Genomic DNA, 13,649 nt, shown 5'->3' on the forward strand with positions numbered 1-13,649 from the left:
AAAGGAAATTTTCCAAATTTTCCACTGTCTTCTAGCTTCTGGCTGTGAAGAAGCCATAGGCTACTCTGATTACTGATTCTTTGTATGTGCCTTGATTTTTTTCTCTGGATGTTTGCAGAATCTTTTTTCCCAATATACTTGTTTTAGGTCTATATTCATCTGTTAATGCTGGACATTCAGTGGGCCATTTCATATCCTTCATTTCTGGAAAATAGAGTTTTCATTGCTGTTACCATATTTTTAATTTCCAAGAGCTCTTTTACTTTATCTTTAAATGTTCCTTTTTAAAATTAATAAATAGGTATCTGTTCTTGTCTTTTTCTTTCATGGATCTGTGTCTTTTCATATCTTTGATGTTACTAATGATAGCTTTTGTTTTTGTTACTTTTCTGTATAATGTCTGTTTTCTCCAAGTTGCTGTTTTGGGGAGAGAGACGGGTTGGTTTGGGTTTTTTTGCCTTAATCTCTTCTGTTAGAATATGTCCATAGATGTTTGGAAAAATCTGGTGCTCTATTCTTGTTTAAGGGCAAAGAGCTGATGTGTTCACAGCTGATGGAAGCTCTGAGTACAGGTGAGGACTTGTCACTTCTGAAAGACAGGTGTGGGATGATGGCGAGGATCTCTGCACTGAGCACGCGCAGGTCCACTTAACGCCCCTGTTTCTGCTTTGATGCCTTTGTTTCCCAGCTGTGCCTGATATCCTAGTCCAGAGACCCTGTTTATCTCTCCACAGAGTTAACCTGTAGTCTTCAGGGTTGGAAAAGAAGATCTAGGGCTCTAAAAGTTTCTTAAACAGATTATAAACCATTTATTTTTAAATTTACCCTCTTTTATCCTAACTTCATGGAAACCTTGTACTGCCTTTTAAATAGGATTAAATAGGATTACTCTTCTCTACTGGTGGCTTAGGACTCAGCTTCCTCAGTTCTGCCAAGTCAGTTCAAATGTATCCCTTTGCCAAAGGCATAGAGTTAGATTAAACATCATCTAAATATGACACTTGCCTGATTTACTTAGCTAATTGGTTACTCTGAATTTTGTAATCAGCATCTCTTACCTCACCCCTTCAATCAAAGGCTAGGACCTTGACAGTTACCTACAGCTAACCACACATCCATCCTCTATCACCCACTTTTACACCTTTTTTTTTGCATCCAAAGTAATTGGCATCCCAACTGTTCACTATTTTTCTTTTTTTTTAATGTAATTTATTGCATCTATATGTGTTCCTATGAAGTATATATTTTTATTCTAGTTCCTTTTAGCTGTTTATAAGAGTATCATGCTGTATGTAATCATTTGGTACTTTTATTTCACTTAATATTATAGTATACTAAAATTTGTCCATAGTGTTACCTATCTACTGTAGCTTATTCATTTCCACTACTATATAATATTCTGTTTTGTGAAATACTCATTTTCCTTCCAGCTTCCAGATTTTTACCATTATTATCTGCCTTCCTTTTTTTCCCTTCTTTGTGGATTTTTAAAACATTATTTACTATTAGTGAGATTTTAGAAGGCAACAAAATTAGACGTGGCCTATATGAGAAGCTTTTATCTCACAAATGCTGAGCGCCTACACCCTGTATAAGGTATGACTGCACTGAACATACTCTAAACTTTGGTTCAGTTCAGTTCAGTCGCTCAGTCGTGTCTGACTCTTTGCGACCCCATGAATCATAGCACGCCAGGCCTCCATGTCCATCACCAACTCCCGGAGTTCACTCAAACTCACGTCCATTGAGTCGGTGATGCCATCCAGCCATCTCATCCTCTGTCGTCCCCTTTTCCTCCTGCCTCCAATCCCTCCCAGCATCAGTCTTTTCCAATGAGTCAACTCTTCGCATGAGGTGGCCAAAATACTGGAGTTTCAGCTTTAGCATCATTCCTTCCAAAGAACACCCAGGACTGATCTCCTTTAGAATGGACTGGTTGGATCTCCTTGTAGTCCAAGGGACTCTCAAGAGGCTTCTCCAACACCACAGTTTAAAAGCATCAATTCTTTAGCACTCAGCTTTCTTCACAGTCCAACTCTCACATCCATACATGACCACTGGAAAAACCATAGCCTTGACTAGCGGACCTTTGTTGGCAAAGTAATGTCTCTGCTTTTGAATATGCTATCTAGGTTGGTCATAACTTTCCTTCCAAGGAGTAAGCATCTTTTAATTTCATGGCTGCAGTCACCATCTGCAGTGATTTTGGAGCCCAAAAAAGTAAAGTCTGACACTTTGTTTATTAGCCTAATAATAGAAAGCCAACAAGATTGTCTAATCCAACTTTCTGCCTTGTCAAGGCATGTTCCTGGTCAGGAAGACACAGATAGTACTCTTTAACCTTGAGGTACCTTTCAATAATTCTAACTTAAAGAAAAATGTTGACATTTTACTTATCTTTTGTAACCTTCCTGCAATTAAATGCAGAGTTTCCATTAGACTTGTAAAATATTGAAAATAGCCTAAGGGCTCCTCTCTGTTGCCTTTAGGGAAATCTAGGTGTCTAGGAGTCCATGTTAAAGTTGCGGTTCTGAGCACCCTAACAGTAAGACAGAAATTTAAACTTTTTCTTTCTTATCTTTTTCTCCATTGCAGGGATGTCATCAAGTGGTTGATCAGAGCAGTAACTGAAGACAGATTAATCCAGCCCCCAAATGAGAATCAAACCTCTCCAGGAAAAGGAATCTTGAAGACCAGCAGTAGCCACCCTTCTTCCCAACCTAACCTGACAAAGAACGCCAATCAGCTGTAAGGAGCGGACAGAAGTTATCTTTCCTAGAGCTCTGGGGTTTACTGTGTTGGAGACTAGCCCCACTCTCTACGAGCAGTTTCCCCAAAATTAACAGCTCTTATAACATAGGCTGATTCTTACTAAAAACTACCTTATTTTGACTAAAGGCTAAGTTCCTAATTCCAGAGGTAAAACAAAAGCAGATGCTTTCCCCCTAGATGAACAGGACTTCACTAAGTGAATTCACCAGCTGAAGTGGAGCAAAAGCTGAACAACCGTGCCGTCCCCTTCCTAGATTCCCAGAGACAAGACAGGATCATGGGCAGTGGGCATTGTAGCAGTCTCTAATCCTCAAGGGCCTGGGCCCCTGTCCTCCAGTGCTGGAAGAGCAGCAGTTCAACCTGCGGGCTCCGACAGGTGGCCACAGCAGTGGCTCAGGCCAGACCAGGCCCCACCCCTCAGCCTGCCCGGGAAGGAGGTCCTGGCGCTTCTTCCACAGAATTACAAGTGGTCTTGGCATTTGGGGGAAACGCCAGGACGTTATGGGCTGGAGCTGCTATTGTACAAGTAACCTGCTATATTATGTCAGTTATGTTTAAAAAGCCAGTTAAACTTGATATTTCAAATACAGCATTTGTGCCTAAATTCACAGTGCTATAATTTAGTTGCACTGATCGGATTCTTAAATAAGTACTATGGATTTTAACTAATCTAGGAGACAATCGTGTATCTAAAGGGAGTATGTTTTGGAACGATGAAGCGTTTGCTTGGGCAGAGTGGGGAAGGTCCTAAAGTAGGAAAATAAGATTATGTCAGAACCCCAGGATATAGACCAAGAGAGAGGCAGACACTGTTTCTTAAGAGAAAGCTAATATAATAATAGTAATTATAAGTAGATATTAGAAGAATAAAATTAGAGTCCTTGAAAATCAATTTATCATAATCTTAACAACAATAGGCACTGCTCTTTACCATTAACTAGTGCCTATATGCCAGATCTGTTACTCAGCACAACTTTATGAAATAGGTGGTGTTATTTCCCCTTTTTTGAGATGAGAGAGTTTTGACTCAGAGCAGTTTAGTAATTTGTCAAAAATGGAATAGCTTGTCATTGCAGAGCCAAAATCTGATCTGACTCTGGTCTACCTATTGTGTCCCTGGCTGCAGATTTTCTGCAAACAGAGCCCCTCTTTGCCTCACAAATAACGGCGCACATTAGAAAAGGCCAGCTTCAGGTGAGGCTCACCTTCTGAGGGGCTGCTCAGATTGCTTCCATCAACCTGGGTCTCTCCCACAGTTAGGTCTGATGGGAGAGAGGGTCACGTTTCACCAGTTGAAATTCTGACACTGAACTTAGGTAAAGATTGTTGTAAAGGAACCAGTAACAGGAGAAAACTACATAGTAAATTTGTATTTTCTCCTATCAAAGAAATTCAGATAATTGTTAGTCATTCTGGAGCTGTTTCTTCATCTGTAGAATATAGAATTTTTAGGTTAGATATCCTTAAAGTTCTCTAGATCCTTAAAATTATATGTTCCTAGGGACTTCCTTGGCAGTCTAGTGGTTGGGACACCATGCTTCCAATGCAGGGGCAGATTGAGGAAGGTTCTAGAGGTTTGATCCCTGGTTAGGAAACTAAGATCCCACTTGCCTTGTGGCATGGCCAAATTTTTTTTTTTAAATAATTAGATAAGCAACAAGAACTCTATTTTTAAAAAGATTGTATGTTTCTATTTTCAAATTTAAAAGCAGCTTGCTTTTGCAGCGCAACCCCAGGTTCTGAGAGGTTGATAGTATGATCTGGCAAAAGGGATTCAGGTAGGTGAAATTGCTAATAAAAGCATGCTGATGCTTGAGTAGTTCTCCCTGACCTAGTGTGTGCTTTACAAGAGCCTTTAGTACACTGGCGGGCACCTCATCCCAGCCAGCAGGGACCCTCCCGCTCATTTATGTTCTGTGTTCTGGACTCAGGATTATATGCCAGCTCCAGAGGATGCTGTCTATCGCTGTAGAGGTGGACAGAACCCCCACGTGCAGCTCCAATAAAATTGCTGAAATGATGTTTGGGTTTGTGCTGGACATTCCTGAGAGGAGTCAGAGGTAAGTCTTAGCTTTGTTTTATTTTTTGATCTGGGAACATAATTTCAAAAGAAAATTCCAAACAGTAGTTAAATTAGGAGGAAAAAACGTAGAGAAATAGTTCCTGTCTCTTTAACCTTTGAAAGAAATAGTTTCTCAACCAACTGTTATTATTTGCAACTAAGGCATAATTTCTTAGGAAGAGGCAGGTTACCTTAAATGTAGCCTAAATTTCCCACTTTATCCATTTGTCTAATAACTTTACTCATCCCTCAAGTTTTCAGCTGTTAAGCACTACCATCTTCTCTGACCCTCAGCCAGAGAGCCTGGTATAAATGTTTACTAAAGTCTTGTTGGGTGAAATAGGCCTGTTCATATGAGGGAAAGAAGAGGTGATCCAAGAGTGAATACAGTTGTACCTGTAGAATGAGCCCAGATATTAAGAGTAAGGAATTCACTTTCTCTAAACATTAAATAGTGAAGCATTCCATTAGGAAGAGACAAAGAAATAAGAGTTCTTGGCTAGGACCAATGATTCCTCCTTTGAACCAGTAATTTTAGAATCCAAAGGAAGGAAAATAAGCTACCATGACTGTAATTTCATGAACAGTTGCTGGAACAGGAAATAACTATGGGAGAGCCTCTATAGGGTGGTGACCTTTGAGCGAATCTCTGTCAGCTCCTTGTCTGCTTCCCACCCCATCCCCTAAGCTCCCAGTTGGTAACCAAGACTACTCTTGTACATTTCTGGTTCCTCTGTTAGAAGAAAATGTCATTCCAAATAGAATTGTAATAAAGATTTAGTTAAACTATCCTGCTAAGATTAAGACAAACATTTATTGGATCTGTACAATGTGCCAGTCATTGTTACATTAATTATCTCACGTTTTTATAAAGCTTTATAATGTTGTTCCCATTTAACAAATGAAAAAAAATACTCTAAATAGTTAAATAACTAGCCAAAGTTTACATTGCTAATCAGATTTAGAATCCAGATTTAAACCTAGGACTTCCTAATTGCAAGGTCAGTTCAAAGAAGGCAGTACGTTACAATGGTCAGCCAGAAGGAAGCATTCATAAAATCACGCTTGCTGTATCGCTTCGTTAGTATTTCATTTGGATCCAGCTCCCATACTGTCTATTTATTTATGCCCAGATTCTAGTGAGAGATGGGAAATCTAAGGAGTGGGTAACTGTAAACAAATTTAAACTAAACATAGAAAAATAGTTTAAATGAAACCTGGTCCTAATTTAAAACTTTTCAGGAAGGGAAAATTTGCAACCACCCCAAATTATACTAGAAGATACTTTATATGGCCTTACCTTTTAATCTTTTAAAGTTTATGTATAGTTTACATGCAGTTAAATGATATAAACTAATTTACATAGGTATCATTCCAAAGCTCTGACAAAAGTATAACTTATATGACCTATTATTTTCCAGTGGCTCATTGATAGTGGTAGAAATCGTGCAGCCTTGCTTAATTCAGTTATTCTGGTAGGAATTTTCTGTGATTTCCTTAGAATTTTCTATATACACAATATATATTGTCTGCAAATAAAAAGTTTAATCTCTTCCTTTCCAATCTGTATGCCTTTTCCTTCTTTGTCTTACCCTATTGCAAGGGCTGATACCTCTAATAGAATGTTGGAGAAGTGATAAGAACAGACATCCTTGCCTTATTCCTGATCTTAGAGGAAAAATATTCAGTCTTTGACCATTAAGTATAATATTAGCTGTGGATGTTTCATAGGTAGCCATTGTCAGATTGAGGAGGCCTCCTTCTTTGTCTAAGATATTCAGTGTTTTGTGAAGAATAGGTATTTGAATTTATAAAATGTATTTTGTTCATCTTTTGAAATAATCATAGTTTTTCCTCCCTCATTCCATTGATATGATGAAGTACATTGATTGATTTCTTCGTATTATAACCAACCTTGCATTCCTGGAATAAAAAACCCTACTTGATTGGGATATAATATTCTTTTCTATTGACAGATTCAATTTGCTAATATTTTGTTACGGGCTTTTTCATCTGTGTTTACTAGAGATAGTAATTTTATTTTTGTATAATGTCCAACTTCACTTATATTTAAAGAAATGCATATAAAAAATAAATGTAAATTAAAACTACATTGAGATACTATTTCTAACCTATACAAATAGTAAAAATTTTAAAGTACTATAAAACACTCTGTTAGTGAAGGTTTGAGAAAGCAGGTAGGTGCCCATACATTGCTGGTGCTAATGAAAAGTGGTACAAGCATTACGGCTGGTGGGGGGCGGGGGTGTGTGTGGTGGAATTTTACAGTATCTACCAAAACTAAATGTACATTACCTCTTGACCCAGAAAAATCATGTGTAGGAATTTATCCTAAAGATACATGTTTAACAGTATGAAAATACATATGCAAAAGGATATTCACAACAGCATGTTTGTAATTGCAAAATACTAAAAACAACCCAAATTCCCATACATACAACAGTGGTTGAATGTCTGTGGTACATCTACACAATGAAGATGTAGCTATAAAAAAGTAAATATTAAAAATAGGAGCATAATTTTTATGAACTGTTTTCCAAAATATATTGTTAAGTAAACCAAAGCAAAATACATAGAGTATGCATAATAAATACACATATAAGAAGGAGAACATTTTTAATATACATGATTATAATTGTAAAAAAAAAAAAAAAAGAAGCAAAGTTAAGATAAATGCAGACCAATCGAATTGTTTACATACAAGGGTAGATGGGCTGGAAAGGAGCTAGGGTGCTGGGCTGGAGTGATAATGACCTTAATAGTGGTATTGATAGTATAATATTTCCTGAATATACTTCTTTGTATAGTTATAACTTTTAGACTTTTAGTACCATGTTAATGTTTTATATACTCAAAAAAGAAAAATAAATCAGTAAGGAAGTTGGAGGAGAGCCTAACAAACAATACAAACAGAAATTAACCTGTGTTTTAAATGAATTATTATTCATTTAAATGGGGCTGAGGGGTGAGGGTTGGGGGGAGGACAAGCCCAAGCAACTTTTTTTTCTTTACTTTTTATTTTTAAATAAAGATTCACAGGAAGTTGCAAAAACTAGTAAGAGCGGTCCTCTATACCCTTCACTTTCTATCCCCTAGTGGTTACATCTTGCATAACTGTAACAATATCACACAAAAAAATTGACATTGGTATAATCTACAGAACATATTCAGATTTCACTCAGATTGCACTCATCATATGTAGTTCTAAGCAGTTTTATCACATGTGTAGCTTCATATAATCACCAAGACAATCAACATACGCAGAACTGTTCCATCACCACAAAGATCCCTGTTGCTGCTGCTAAGTCGCTTCAGTCATGTCCGACTCCATGAGACCCCACAGACGGCAGCCCACCAGGCTCTGCCATCCCTGGGATTCTCCAGGCAAGAACACTGGAGTGGGTTGCCATTGCCTTCTCCAATGCATGAAAGTGAAAAGTGAAAGTGAAGTTGCTCAGTCGTGTCCGACTCTTCACGACCCCATGGACTGCAGCCCACCAGGCTCCTCTGTCCATGGGATTTTCCAGGCAAGAGTACTGGAGTGGGTTGCATTGCCTTCTCCACAAAGATCCCTAGTACTACCCTTTTACGATAACTATTCGTCTTCCCCAGCCCATCCAAGTAAGTTAAAACGCAGTATTTGGACTAAATACCCTCAGGCTAAAGACAAAAAATGAAGTGTAAATAAATATTAAATTCTAGTTAGTAAATTTATTTTTCACAGAAAGTATTAACAATTCAAAAACTATCTTATGTGTATTCTAGGACTAAACACTTAAATGTATTGTGGATAATGAGAGCCAAGTTTCTCAGTCAGAGAAGGGAGTTACACATATGAAAAGGAGGAAGGATAGAAGGAACCCTGTGGTGCTGGATTGGATTTGGAGGCATCAATATGAACTTGTGGTCCCTAATAAATAGATGGATATAGGAATAAATGTAGATGTGCCAGCATTTATGTATATATTATGTGGGTGTGCATTCATACATTCCTTTCCTACCTCTACCCACTAAGAGAGCTTAGGAACAACTACACCCTAGTAGCAATGAGCAGACCTAGTACTCAGATCTTTGTTTCTAAATTCTAGTTTACACTAAAAGGAACCAGAGTTTGTTAAGAAATGCCCGATTCCAGACCTGAGATAAAGTATAAAATGAGCCTAGAACATCTTTATAATGAGGAAATGAGGAAATATTCAAAGAATGTTCAGAACATGACAAAAGAAGCTTAAAGAGCTTCCACTGGCTAAATCTGAGATAATTTGAGTATCAAAATAAATATTGACAGTAAAAGACTACAAACTGCTGTGTAGAATAATAACCCATGATTCTAATACTGATAGGAAGGAAGAGAAAGGACTCTCTTCCTTATAGTAGAAAGCCAGCTAATAAATATAAGAAGAAATGATAATCTGGGGGGAAAATACCATTTGGCATGCATCATAATAAGAATGAATTCAAGTATGACAGGGTACTAAAATGATGAAATTTGTGGCATACCAAAATATTTGCATAGTCTGAAAGTATATTCTCACAAGATATTAATTATGAAGTGAAAACTAACTTTACTGTGGAGTCAAGTAATCAGAATTAACACCAGCAGTGGGGCAGACTGACATCATGTGCTCCTTGATAGGATGCACAAAACATTTTTGCAGTCCTCTTGCCGAAAAATGCATAACCTCCATCAAATCATGGATAAATATCAGAGAAATCCCCAATGAGAAATGTTCTATGAAAAAAAACTGAACTGCACTTTTCCAAAATGTCAGTGTCATAAAAGACAAAGCAAGAATGAGGAATTGTTCCAGATCAAAGGACACTGAAAAAAACAGGCAATTGAATGCAGTGTATAACCTGCAATTTTCTTTTGCTATTAATAGCAACATGAGGACAATGAAAAGAATCTGATTAAAGTCTACGGTTAATATAATACTGTTGCATTAAGATTAATTTTCTGGTTTTTTTTTTTCTCATTGTACTTGATTACCTTAGAAAATGTTCTTGTTTTTAGGAATTATACACTGAAGAACTTGTTCACTTAGTGTAGTTCTCTTGGGATTCATTCAGGTTGTGGTATCTTTTTTATTGCTGAATAGTATTCCATAGTGTGGGTATACCTTTGGTATTTTTTTTAAACCATTTTACCCATTGAAGGATATCTGTGTTGCTTCCAATTTGGGACTATTATGAATAAAGCTTTTATAAACATTCATGTACAAAGTTTTGAATAAACATAAATCTTCATTTCTCTGGAATAAATGCCAAGGAGTGCAATTTTTGCTTTATAAGTTGTTTGTTAGTTACTCAAGTCGTGTCTGACTCTTCGCCATCCTGTGTACCATAGCCCACCAGGCTCCTCTGTCCATGGGATTCTCCGGGCAAGAATACTGGAGTGAATTGCCATTTCCTTCTCCATTGCATTATATAGTAGCTACTTATTTAGTTTTTTTTTAAGAAACTGCCAAACTGTTTCTTTGAGTGGCTTTACCATTTTACATTCTCCCCAGCAGTATGAATGATCCAGTTTCTCTGCATTCTAACCAGCATTTGGTGTTGTTAAAACAATTTTTTATTTTTTCAGCTTTTCTGATAAGTGTATGATGGTATCTCATTGTGATTTCATTTTCATTTCTTTAATCAATAATGAATATCTTTCCATGTGCTTAATTGCCATCTGTATAACATCTTTACTAAAATATTTCTTTTCTCATGTTCTTAACAGATTTTTTGCTTTTTCCTGTTTTCAGAGTCTTTATATATTCTAGATATAATCCTTTTTCAGATCTGTAGTTTGCAAATATTTTCTCCCATTCTGTAGTTTGTCTTTTCATCCTCTTTAACAAGATCTTTCACAGAGCAAGTTTTAAATTTTGATGAAATCTGTCTTATCAGATTTTCTTTTATGGAAAATGCTCTCATGCCAAAGATTCCTTGGGATTGTCTGTGTAGACCATCATGTCATCTGCAAGTAGGGAAAGTTTTAGTTCTTTTTTTCCAATCAGTATGCCTTTTATTGCCTTACTACACTGACTATAACTTCCAATATTATGTTGAATAGCAATGGCGAAAGCAGACATCTTTGCTTTGGTTATGATCCAGGGGAAAGTAGACATCTTTGATTTGTTCATGATTTAGGGGAAAGCATTCAGTTAATTAATTATTGATTAAAATATCAGTTCATGATTAATTATGATGCTAGCTCTAGGACTTCTTTTGTAGATGTTAATAAGTTGAAGAATTGCCCTTCTATTCCTAGTTTTCTGTTTTTATCGTGAGTGGGTATTAAATTTTATCAAATGCTTTTTCAGAGATGTTTTATTTTTTTAATGGTTGCTCTTAGAATTACAATATGCGTTCTTATTAGAATCTACCTTGAATTAATACTCTATCATAACATGCAATGTTAAAATCTTAATAACCGTCTTTTCATTTATCCACTCCCATCCACTGTTTGTGCTACTGTTGCCATGCATTTTACTCTGGGATGGAATCATGTTTTTGCTTTAAACAGTTGTTTTTAAAAGAAATTCAGGGATGGGGGTGGGGAACAGTCTTTGTTCCACCTATCTGTGATATTGTAACCTATAATAAGAAATATATATAAAGGAAGTAAGTGTTAGTCCTCAGTCTTGTCCGACTCTTTGTGACCACACAGACTGTAGCCTGCCAGGCTCCTCTGTCCGTGGAATTCTCCAGGCAAGAATACTGAAGTGGGTTGCCATTCCCTTCTCCAGGGGATAGGATATTCCTGAGCCAGGGATCAAACCTGGGTCTCCCACATTGCAGGCAGATTCTTTACCATCCAAGCTTGTATGTGTGTGGGTTTGAGAGAGACCTTCATCCTGTTCCCAGCACAGAGCTCTTTTGGAGTTTTTTAAGTGATAAGAGTAATTAATAAAGTTATATTTTGTTCTGTTAATGAGGTATCTTTCAGAAGACCACTTGGTGACCTGAAAGTTGGGGGCTGGTTGCCAGGGGAACCATGTGATTAGAGAGTGGAACTCTCCTCTTCATTCCAGCTCTCCACCACCCTCCCTCCTCTAGCTCCATCCCCTCCTCCAGGGAAGGGACAGGGGCTGGAGGTTGAGTTCAGTTACCAGTGGTCACTGATTTAATCAGCTATGCCTGTCTGATGCAGCTTCCTTGAAAACCCCAAAGGACTAGGTCCAGAGAGCCTCCAGGTTGATAAATAGATGGAGATTGCCTGTAGAGTGATGCACCTAGAGAGCATGGGAGTACCTCACCCTTGCCCCGCACCTTATATATCTCTTCCATTGGGCTGTTCTTAAGTTATACCTTTTATAATAAACTGGTAACCTAGTAAGCAAAGGGTTTGTCTGAGTTCTGTAAGCTGCTGTAGCAAATTAATCAAAGCTAAGTAGCAGTCCTGGGAACCTCCCGTCTATAGCTACATGGTTCAGAAGCACACAGGTTGACAACCTGGACTTTCGGTTGGCATCTAAAGAGAGAACGTGAGGGCAGCCTTGTAGGACTGAGCCCTTAACCTGCAGAATCTGATGCTATGGTAAATAGTGTAAAAACTGAGTTAATTGCTTAGTGTTGCTGGAAAAAACACATGTCAGATCCACACAGTTACCATTTTTGGTGTTCTTTCTTTCTTTGTTGACTATCCAAGTTCCATTTGGTATTATTTCTCTTCCATGTAAAGAACTTAACTTCTTTTAATATTTTTTGTACTGCAGGTCTAGTTGTAATGTGTTCTTTCAGCTTTTGTTTATCTGTATATGTTATCTCACCTTCATATATGAATACTATTCTTACTTGATATGAATTCTAGATTGACAGGTGTTTTTCCTTAGTTTAAAGCTGTTCACTTTCTTCTGGCTTGCTACTGGGAAGTCATTAGAATTTCTTACTGTTGCTCCCTTTTATGTCACATGTCTTTTTTCTCTGGCTGCTGCTTTTTTTTTTTCCGTCTACTTGATGATGGTAACTAGTTGTAGTTTCCATTATGTTTACCCTGCTTGGGATTTATTGAGATTCTTGAATCTGTGAGTTGATATTTTTGATCAAAGTTTGAAATATCTTGGGCATTTTTTAAAAATCTTTTTGGCCTGAATTCTCATTTCCTGGGAATTCGAGTACATATATGTTAGGCTGTGTCTCACTGTTCCACAGAACATTATGGCTCTGTGTTTTCTACTGTTGTTTTTGTTTGTTTTATTTTGTATTGACTTGTCTTTTTTTCTCTCTCTGTTGCACTTTCTCCTCCTTGATTTTTCGTTTCTTTTGTAGTGCCTAATTTGTTGGTAAGCCTATCCAGTGGATTTTTTTTTTTTTCATTTCAGATATTATATCTTTCAGAACAAGAGCTTCCATTTGGTTCATCCTTCAGTTCAGTTCAGTTCAGTTCAGTTGCTCAGGCATGTCCAACTCTTTGCAACCCCATGAATTGCAGCACGCCAGGCCTCCCTGTCCATCACCAATTCCCGGAGTTCACCCAGACTCACGTCCATCGAGTCAGTGATGCCATCCAGCCATCTCATCCTCTGTCGTCCCCTTCTCCTCCTGCCCCCAATCCCTCCCAGCATCAGAGTCTTTTCCAGTGAGTCAACTCTTCACATGAGGTGGCCAAAATACTGGAGTTTCAGCTTCAGCATCATTCCTTCCAAAGAAATCCCAGGGCTGATTTCCTTCAGAATGGACTGGATCTCCTTGCAGTCCAAGGGACTCTCAAGAGGCTTCTCCAACACCACACTTCAAAAGCATCAGTTCTTTGGCACTCAGCTTTCTTCACAGTCCAACTCTCACATCCATACATGACCACTGG

At 37.7% G+C, this 13,649-nt stretch overlaps 1 protein-coding gene across 3 annotated transcripts in view; it reads left to right on the plus strand.

Annotated features, from left to right (window-relative positions):
* SIMC1 (SUMO interacting motifs containing 1) overlaps positions 1-13,649 on the plus strand; it is a 75,819-nt gene that overhangs the window by 48,177 nt on the left and 13,993 nt on the right. For all 3 annotated transcript variants that reach the window (XM_044925488.1, XM_025296408.2, XM_006047274.3), the window contains exons 6-7: positions 2,596-2,748; positions 4,704-4,832. In XM_044925488.1, the coding sequence (XP_044781423.1) occupies positions 2,596-2,748; positions 4,704-4,832 (282 nt within the window). The remainder of the gene's footprint in view (positions 1-2,595; positions 2,749-4,703; positions 4,833-13,649) is intronic.

This window comes from Bubalus bubalis, chromosome 11 (assembly GCF_019923935.1).
Source record: "Bubalus bubalis isolate 160015118507 breed Murrah chromosome 11, NDDB_SH_1, whole genome shotgun sequence".
In the NCBI taxonomy this organism is placed as follows: domain Eukaryota; kingdom Metazoa; phylum Chordata; class Mammalia; order Artiodactyla; family Bovidae; genus Bubalus; species Bubalus bubalis.